This window comes from Sinocyclocheilus anshuiensis, unplaced genomic scaffold, assembly GCF_001515605.1.
Source record: "Sinocyclocheilus anshuiensis isolate Anshui unplaced genomic scaffold, SAMN03320099.WGS_v1.1 scaffold1522, whole genome shotgun sequence".
NCBI classification, from domain to species: domain Eukaryota; kingdom Metazoa; phylum Chordata; class Actinopteri; order Cypriniformes; family Cyprinidae; genus Sinocyclocheilus; species Sinocyclocheilus anshuiensis.
Genome location: NW_015546143.1, coordinates 588916 through 599387, shown reverse-complemented (window position 1 = coordinate 599387; position 10472 = coordinate 588916). Strand labels below are relative to the sequence as shown.

The window sequence follows — 10472 nt, the reverse complement described above, 5'->3', positions numbered from 1 at the left end:
AATGTCAACAGTTTATTGGCAGCTACCACTGGTTGTTAATGTCTACAGAAGCACAAAATTCCAAATCACATTGATCTACATTTTAACCATCACTTGTTTGGATTATGTGACAAGGCATTTCATTCTTTTGGGACACTTGACTGATTTCTTCTTTTTTTCAGCAGTGCAGTCTGTTACTGTACACAAACCAAGGATAGAGGGCAGTGTCTGTCAGCAAAAACATGCCCCATGTACACAAAAAGAGAGAGTGAGTGAGATTTAGAGAATAAGAGAATGATAGATTTTAGGGTGCATTTGAGTACATTTTCATAAAAGTTAAACATGTCTGTTAGTTAAAACTCTCTCTATATCTCTGTAAATTTGTAATAAACAGTATTTGAGCAGGAATAACTGCAGAGGTAATATAAATGTTATATATATACATATATCACAATTTTATTACAAAAATTAGATCATCATCTCTCAGTAGTGCCATGCTTTCAGCATATATCAATACAGTAAATAACAAAAGAACCCGACCCAAAACAATAGGATAAGCTGATGTTGGTGTTGCAGCATTTGATAATTCATGCTGTGATTGTACGAATAACATTCCTAGAAATGAATACAAATACACCAGTTATTGCCAAAACACACCAGAGCTTTAACAATCGCTGTTAAACACATTTCAGAAAAACAATTAATCAACAAAAGCAAAAAGAAAGCAATACACAATGAGTAAGCTAACTAAAAGTATGTGCTGAACTGATACATCAGCTCAAGGCACTCAGGCTGTAAGCATGTTGGCAACTAAACGACATTCTTACAGAAACATTGGTAAGATCACTGGAAACAAATGACGGAAGTGCCATCTTAAACCATTCTTTTCCAAATAAATAAATAAATACTTTTTCCCGTCCTGTTTTCAAATCCATCACAGTGCAAGAGCCGGTGAGAGTGGGGTACCATTAAGTTCAGATAACAAATAAACCATCATTTTACAATTTGTGATTGGCTTTGTGAAGTCTTGTTTGGAAAACACAAGAGGTACATTCTGATGCACTGTTGCTTTACTGTCCAAAAGCTGCAAAAAGACAGTTCTTCAGCTGCTGCCCCCACCCCCCCAAAAAAATATATGAAAGACAAAATAAGCAAAAATCTCTGTCCACTTCCAAATAAATATATAAATAAAGCAGCAAAAAAGAATCTAATACGAAATGTAACATGGCATAACACTGTCACATGGAGGTTTGCAAAACAATCAACATGAAACTATTTTATCAAAACAAAAACAAAAAAAAATCTTAGTTTTGCACAGAAATATTCAGGTATTCATAGAAACCCCAGGTTTACTCTTAAAGTACCTTTAATTGTTTTATCAAGAACTCTTCTTTTTCACGAATGTCAAACTGAGTAAAAGAAAGACAAAAACTAGAAACATGGATCTGGGATTGGCTATGGCCCCCACTTTGCAGTTCAGTTGAGTTGACGGCAGGGCTCAAAAGTCCATTTAGTGGCTCCACCGAACACATCGATATTACTTTCCGACCATGATAACACATTTCCAGCTTGTGCTCTGTTGTTGCAGGTTGCCAGGTTGTAGATTTCTCCAGCTGTTAATTTTCTATCCCATATATTGAAATTTGCCAGTTCACCAACAAAGGCTTGGGTTGCATCAAAACCTCCACTAAGTGTGTCCTGCAAGAACAAAAAAAACATCCGAATGGAAAATATCAGGTTACTAAACAGCAGTCAAACCAGTTAAGTCTAAATAACCATGACCGATAGATTTACTTTTGCCGGTGACTAAGGTCAATAGCTGATATTTTCTACATAAAGACTACATAAACCTAATAGGCATACTTCTGAGTCTTACCTGCTCCTGACCTAAAACTAGTACACCGTTGGGTTTTATTGGATGGTAGGGTGCCAGATTCTCTCCAGTTCCACGCAGAACACCATCCTGAAATGCCTCCCATACTCCATCACGAGTCGTCCATGTGATGCAGATGTGATGCCATTTACCATCATTGATGACGAAAGGTAATTTTGCAACCTATAAAGTTACACTATGGATTATTTTTTATTGCTCTTCTGTTTACAAGTGCAAAAAGACTAAATTTTTTAAATGAACAGACCTCAGCATTTACTAAGCAAGCTCAGAGTTACACACTGAGATATATCTATAGGCCCTACTGCTGCCACTTACAATCATGCTATGCATTACATAGTTGCATTATTATTTTTGACACTTTACCTTGTCATTTATGAGAATCTCCATTGGATTGTTCCCCCATTCTATGAGAACAAGCTCATTAGCTTGTCCAGGAACAGCATAGGAGAAGGGGGTTCCCACCCCGGGTGATGCATTGGACTTTATCCACAAGCAGAAAGAGAAGGCATACATTTCTGGTAGACTTTTCTTCACTTTGGCATACATGTAATTTGTTCTTAAGGGGAATGTTATCTGATACTTGTCCAGTGGCCTGGTACCTTTTGAACCTGCAGAGTAAAATGTATTGACTGTTAGGGTTTATAACACTCTCTCTCCCTCTAAATGAAATATCTCTCTACATCTATTCGACAAAGACTTCTGATAAACAAAGGCTTCCAAATGCTTCCATTGCTTGAATCTACTTCTCTAATGCTTAAGTGACCGTAATTATTATTCTTGGACTATTCATTACACTACTGTAAATTACTTTTATGCCACACCCCCTACTCTATCAATTAACAGGTTTTACTCAGGGGTCACATCGACAACTTAAAGTTAAACCAGCCAAACACATTTTAAAGTGCAGTGCAGGCAGAAATTTGCCATTCTTTTGTGTTCTTTCTTTTTATGCCGTTTTTATACTTATTTTGTATGTGCATATATGCATAGTACATTATTTGTATTTATTGCAATTTGTGAAACTGGTGTTTATAGTAATGAAGTAGATAAATAACACTGCTTTGAATCTCTCGCGTGCCGCGTTGGTTAAGCAGGCTGCGCTTTGAACAGCAAACTTTATGCAGCTATGCAGACAAGACCTAAGCTACATGCTTTGAAAAGGACGTGAGCTCTAATTATCCTATTATTATTAGGCTACATCACATTTGTGGATTATGGCTCAATATGCTAAGTAGCCTAATGCAGCTCCCCGTCCCACACCATTCTATGCGACATTACACCGCCTAAACATTGGTGTTTTACAATAAATACCTTCCAGTCATGCTTCTCAAACGCATCATTACTGTAGCTAGTAGTTCATATTTATTATTTATATTACATACAAGTAAAAATTTCTCATGGAATGAGATCTCTGACCTTTCTCCAGGTCGTTAATTCTCTGATGTAAGGAGGTGAGTGTTGACTCCACTCGATTGCGCTGATCCGTGTCGTTCTTCTGCCCGGGTTTGCTCTCCTCCAGAGTATTGACCCGGGAGAGCACCTGCTTCTCCATATCATCGATCTTATTTTGAAGCAGACCTTTAAGGCTGTTCGCCTGGACAGAGCCGTTGTTCCTGCTGTACTGCTACGGGAAAACAGGACAGGGGTATTCAAACGAATACTTTAAAACGCACGCATGGGAAATTTATAAGACACTAGATAGGCCAATTTCAGGATTAGCACAGCCTGTCGTGAACCTGTGACACATTGACTAAATCTGTCAAAGACCTCCACGCAAGTCGTTCGACCCCATTAAAAATATTCACAGCATATAAAACAGTAATTTGAAGTAATTCTGTCATGCATTGCACGAGTTTGCGTCTAAACGACTCTAGCATATGAATTATATGAATAGACTAGATGGAGTCACACGTCTTAAACTGAAAAGTCCAAATCTTTAGGTCATAAATACCTCCAAGTTTTCCAATCTCTGTTTAAGCGTGGCTAAAGTCTGCCCAAGTTGGGCTATAGTATCTGTCTGGCCGCGGGACACGTCTCCCATTGTGTTTTTGCCCGGTTCTTTCCTCCGACCTCCGGCCACGGGCTCCAGAACACCCTGACTCTCACAGCGGCTCAACTTCGAAGTTAGTTCCCTGATCGTCTCCTTCTGGTTCATTATAGTTTCCTTCTGCTGTAGGACTGTCTCCCTTAACTGCATTACTGTGGTCTTCAGATCCTCCGCTGGTCCACTGTTTTGCATAGTGGCTGCGCACAGGTCCATATCCTTGGGCACGGACGTGCAGATGAACTGGGTCTGTTCGAAATCTTGCGAAGATCCTTCTAGATATGTGAGAGAGAGCAGAAAAAGTGTCCACGAGATTCTCTCCATTGTGGGTTGCCTTCTTTGTCAATGTTTGACGTTTAAGTAACGTGTTGTTTCACCACCACGGAGCTGTTCGCTGACTCTATGCAGCGCGTATGGGTTTATATAGGGCAGTAGAGACACAGCGCAGATCCGCTGCAGCTCGCTCGTGTTCTCTAAACATGTCAAGTGTATTTCTTAAGGTGGAACTAAGAGATAGTAATTCAGACGTATTGTCTCTACAATGGTAAGTACAATGTGAAGCACAGCAAGCTATTCAGATTTTGGGAGTAGTTTTAGTTTTAGTTTAGTTAGGTTTTTTTTTTGTTTGTTTATTTAGAGATCCGACACTATGTTTATGTCCAGTAGGGTAGACTGAGTACAGTTGAGACACTTTCTGCTTTTTTCATCACTACACAAAAACTAGATGCTGAAATGAAGTGATTTTTCACATGATATTTCTTTTGCTTATGTACTAAAATATCATAAATTGATAATAGCCATAAGTAGGTTATATTTTCCACAATTAGCTCATAAACATAAGGTGCATTTTTGTCTCAACTGTACCCATATGGTGTACAGTTGAAACAGTACCATGGTACAGTTGAGACACCCATTCACCCAAATGTAATAAATTACTAAATTACAGTTGTGCAATTCTTTTAAATAAATCAGATTTATTTATTTGCTTTATTTAATTCAGATTCAGTTAAACAAATAGGAACACATATTTAACACTAGAAAAGATATGGCAAACAGTATAAATGGAAACATAACAGTAAAAATAACAATATACATACCCATATATTCTATAACCATACCCCTAAATCTACCCATTACTCGAAACTTTCTGCATTTTTACATTTTTTAATCATTCTGTATGAATTATAAGCTTGTTTCCTCATGGGGACCGAAAAATGTTCCCATAAGGTTATAATTTACTGGTATTACTATACTTGTGGGGACATTTGGTCCCCATAACGTAGGTAATACCAGTACACAAACACACACAGCTTTAGAATATGCATTTTATTTTCTATGATTGAACTGTTACTGTATACATAGCTACCTATAAAGGGTGTATCAACTGTACCCACTTTACCACCTTGTATTTTTCTTAAAATGCTATGTAATCCTTTTAACATTCATGTTAGAAAACATGTCCATTAATAATAGACAGTTAAAATATCACAAATATCATTTTTTAACAGAATTTGCGTAGCATGTGTGTAAATGTGACTTTTAACCTATTATCATAACACTGTACAACTAAACAGCATGTGAAGCAATAGGACACCAATCCGGGTACAGTTGATACACTGTGTCTCAACCGTACCCCACTGACATACTCGCACGTTTCTCTAGATTATGAAAAGACCTTGCATGGCACAATGTCATAAAATATGTCTATTTTTAGAGCACAGATTAACGTTTGTAATGATATATGGGAAGTTTAACGATCATAAAAGAATAATAAGCTATTCATTGTGGAAAGGACATGGGGAAATTAAAATCTCATTTTTGCCGATATTTTCGGAGTGGAAAGACGCACACATTTCAAATTTCCCACGATCAAAGAGAACACTGATACATATGTGTGAAGCAAAAATCATGGCTTGGGGTTCTTGTGTATGTTCTTGAGTGTTCTTGAGACACATGTCTCAAATGTACTCAGTCTACCCTACTGATGCAGATTAGTTCTATATTTAGATGTTCTGAAGTGTATATTATTTTAGCAATATCCTAAAATATATATCTAAAATAATGAGTTCTTACCTTCTCGGATTAAAAAGCGCAGTGACTAATTCATTTATTAATCATCCATGCCGCGCCTGGTCCATATAGCAAGTTTACAGCTACTTGTGTTCCATTTGTCTTTATAATTCCATTGAAATTCATGGGATGACCATGGAGTTTTAATCACCCTCATTCTTCCCTTAGCGCGCCTTCTTCAAATAACACCCAACATTAAATATTTAGACAAAGATATAGTAAAGACTCAAGGAGGGGGCAAATTATGTTTACAGTTTAAATCTTGACTGATAGCCTACTAAAGGAACATGGACTCATAATTTATTTAACACGTTATTGCATAACATTCTAAAGAACTGGAAATCATATGCGATATGAGAGGTGCAGGAGATGCTCATCAACGGAGCCATAATATGCGCAAATGCAATGGTCTTATAATCGTTGTTCAAGTGAATAACTGATTTAGCGAATGAGATATATGGTTTGGGCGCTCTCAGCTCACGAGTCACGACTGGCTTATAAGTGCGATCAAGAACTGTTTCTGTGATTTCTCTGGTATATCCCTTACATGCTTTCATTACATCATAATGCTCAAGTAATACGTTTGATACAATTAATTTATTTTTTAATACTCAATTAGCCCATTAGAATAGACCTACCAGTGGCTCTCAAAAGTAACAAAAATGTCATGTTATAGATCCGCTGTTTTAATATCAAGTAGTTGTACAATATCAGTATCAAACAGTACATTACCCAGGTGAAAAAGAAATATATTTAAATTGTGAAAGACATTTCCTATACAACAGCCGCATAACCCTTTAATAACCTGAGTTGCCTAAAAAAAATATTAAGATGGATGGTGATCCTTACTGTAATGTGCTCAGTCATAGCCTACAAAGGGAGGTAAACGGGGAATTGTTGGTTAATTGCTAATTACAGTTAAGCCCAAAGATGTAAGTTACACAATACTTTTACAGACTATTTGTTCATGAATAAAATATGACCGATTCATACAACATAATGCATTTGTTTGAGTCTCTTAAATCATATTAATAAGTTTCATATGTTCATCTAGTTTGAATAGAACAAACTGACAAAACTGGTGACGATTATTTCATGCGTCGTAGAAAACAGCTCGTCGTCTGCCTCAAGTTAACTTATATTATCCTAGCTTGAACAGTTGATAAAAAAAATTAAATAATAAAAAAAAACGCTTAACTTTACTCAGTAACGAGAGCGTCGTCGCAGGTTCCGGAGACCTGGGCACAGCCTAGTCGTCCTGACTCCTGGCATTCAATATTTTGCATCATAGCCTTGCAGCTTTAGAAAAAAAAAAAACAGAAACAAATCAAACATTGCATTACCATGAAAATGGTACATCAATATCATGTTACAACATGTTTTCGTTCATGAATTATACAAATTTAAATTTGGATCGTGCAAATATAAACACCAATCAACGAACACTACCACAGTTGGCTAATCAGCTCAAGACAAAGTAATTGTATGTTCATAATCATGGTTTTTCAAAGATCATTAACCTCATTACAATGAAGCCAAATTGTTCAGGAAATCAGAAATAAATAAATACACAACTTAATTTTGCAAATAAAAGAATGTTAATGTTGTACATGTTATAATGACTAATTTTATTTTATTTTTATTTTTTTCTGCCAATGCATGTGTCAAAAACACGACTGGCACAGACAATAACGTTAATTAAATCGTACCTGAAGTCACAGTGAGGTTCCAAAAGCCAGACGCCATACACGCTTGCAGAAGCTGGTAAAAATAAGAACATACCGCTATATTTTCTAATTAATTTCATAGTTCCCCCAAAACAATTTGAATTCTGTCATCACTCACCCTTAAGATGCTCCAAACCATCTAAGACTTTCGTTCATCTTCAAAAGAAAAGCTGAGATATTTTAATAAAAATCTGAGAGATTTATGTCCCTCCGATGAAAGAAGATTCACCAAAGATGTTCACGTTTCAAAAAGTTGAAATCGCAAAAAAACATCGCCAAAGTAATCCATATGAATTGCGTGGTTTCCTCCAAGTGCCCTAAAGAGACACGATCGGCGACCGCTCTATATAATACTGTTTAAATTTAGACTTATATTCACATTCAAGAGACATTTGCACGCACATCATATTTGATATAGAAGCTCTCTGGGGTGAGTTCATTATCATACGAACCAATCAGAGCCGTTCAATGGCTCTGGAACCAATCAGGTTTAGTCAGTGTGTTGTTTGAATTTAAACACAAGTAAACGCAATTTTTTGTTGTTGTTTTGTTTTGTTTTTTTTCATATATGATGTTGAAATCCTTGTGGGAATTTCAGAATTATTAGAAAATAAAGGCGTCAAGCCTTACTGTACTTTTTAGAAATATACTACTGAATAGTGTGCTTGTGTTTAGCATATTCCTTAAAAGTGTAACTAAGCATATATTTATTACCAAAGTATTTCTAGTATACTTTTTATAAATACATTAAAAGTATGCTTCTGTTTAGCATATTTCTTAGAAGTATAACTAAGCATATATTTAATACAAAAGTACTTCTAGTATACTTTTTAGAAATATATTAAAATGCAATTCAGTATATTTTTATTGCACTTCAAATAAGCATGTTGGGAATACAAATGTATTATAAACATACTACTTGAATTTCAAGTATATTTTTAATACATTTAATACTACGTCCTTTTCACCTGGGTACTATAAACAGAAACTGTTGTTCTCCTATTTGATCTCCTGATTTTGTTTCATTTTTCACCCGAAATGTGCAGTGAGCAGTAACACGGCATGCAGTAGCATTAAGGGAAAATTGACTCTTAAAGGGTTAGGTCCTTGATAATTTGTTTAAACATTGATCACACACCTTCCAATCAGCTCAGTGCCATGTGCTTAAGGCGTAAAGAAGGCAGCAAAACAAATAGTTAATGGCCTAACCTAATTATTGCCTAGAGATCGTTTTTAGAAATATATGACTTCAGCAACTATGCAAAAAGCATCTGTACATGCACCAGTGGAGAAAGTCAACAATTTATTATTTGTCGGTAGACCCATGCAAATAGTACAGAGAAGTTTTTTTTATCAATAAGTTTTTTGCTTAGTATAGTGTGTGTGTGGGGGGGGGGACTATACAGGACTATACAGGACTATACAGGACACAGGATATTACACATATCTCAGTTTCAGTATATACACTGTTCAATGATACTGCATACAGACCACATGACCAAAAAAAGAAAAAGAAAAGAAAATAAAAAGTTCTGAAAATCTAAAAATCTACAAATCTGAAAATCTAAAATCTGAGCTTTGTGACTTTGTGACAGCAGCCAGTAGTTTTATTGCAGAGACAGGATGGGACCTATATCTCATGGCAACTGTATATATATATATATATATATATATATGTAAACACTTTCCCTGTCAAACAAATAAAAAAATCTAAATATCAGGTCAGGTCGGGAAATGTTAAGACTTTCTCCCCTCCGCGTCTCCGCAGCACAGCAGTGTAGCACACATTGATCGGCACACGCGCATCACAAACAGGCAGAGAGCCACAGAAGTGAAGCCCTCCCTCCCTTTCCAGTTGTGTTTGTCTTGGTGTAGAGGTGAGTGGTGATGAGCAAAAGACTAAGCTACCTGTGCCTCGAATTTACAGCTAATTATCCAAAAGACAAAAGGCAAATATAGTTAATTTGTCTGCTAACATCCATGACTCATGAGAGCTACCATGTAAGTTAGCTAAAGTTTAGCTAAGGCAATAGGAAGTCTAAGTTAGACCAGTGCGCATTCTTTCACTGCATGATTCAGTTTACTAAAATGCATTTAGAATGATAACAAAATTCAAGATATGGGGGCAGAAATGTATATATTTATATAATTTCATATAGACTTTATACAGCAGTTCAATAAACAAGAAGTTAACTCAACTCCACTCAACTCAATCTTTATTTATAAAGCACTTTCAAAACCATTAAAATGGACCAAAGTGCTGTCCATAAATAATAAATAATACTAAAATTCATGCAAACATAAAATAACAACGAGACATAACGTCAAGAAAAAACATACAGCCAATCCCTCACAATTCTCCAACCTAATCAAACGCCGAAAGCTTGATAAAATAAGTAGGTCTTCAAGTCCTTTTAAAAAATGTCCATTCTTGCATTATATGATCCCGTTTTCTGGTGTTTGTTAAGATTCTTGCAGCAGCATTTTGGACATACTGAAGACAAGCAACCAGGGATTCACTTATGCCTAGATAAAGAGCATTACAATAATCCAGCCGTGTGGAAATAAAGTCATGCAAAACAGTCCCCAAGTCCTTGTTTGAAAGGATAGGTTTCAGTTTAGACAATTTTCTTAACTGAAAGAAAGATGATTTCACAACGCTGTTAACTTGACGATCAAAGCGGATTTCAGAATCGAAAATTACTCCAAGATTCTTCACATAACCATTACTGGACAAAGGTCCATAACTTTCAATCAG

General features: G+C 36.1%; 1 protein-coding gene across 2 annotated transcripts; it reads right to left on the bottom strand.

Annotated features, from left to right (window-relative positions):
* Positions 1-1286: 1286 nt before the first annotated feature.
* On the bottom strand, positions 1287-4367 carry LOC107701212 (neuronal pentraxin-1-like). 2 transcript variants are annotated; one of them, XM_016503172.1, is made up of 5 exons: positions 3825-4367; positions 3290-3494; positions 2237-2481; positions 1856-2035; positions 1287-1677 (listed from the first exon to the last, which is right to left on the bottom strand). In XM_016503172.1, exons 1-5 carry the CDS (start codon positions 4239-4241, stop codon positions 1456-1458), a joined length of 1269 nt encoding a protein of 422 aa, XP_016358658.1. In that variant the 5' UTR covers positions 4242-4367; the 3' UTR covers positions 1287-1455. The 2 variants fall into 2 exon arrangements, with proteins under 2 accessions (XP_016358658.1, XP_016358656.1); XM_016503170.1 differs by having other exon boundaries at positions 3290-3497; positions 3825-4366.
* Positions 4368-10472: the final 6105 nt, after the last annotated feature.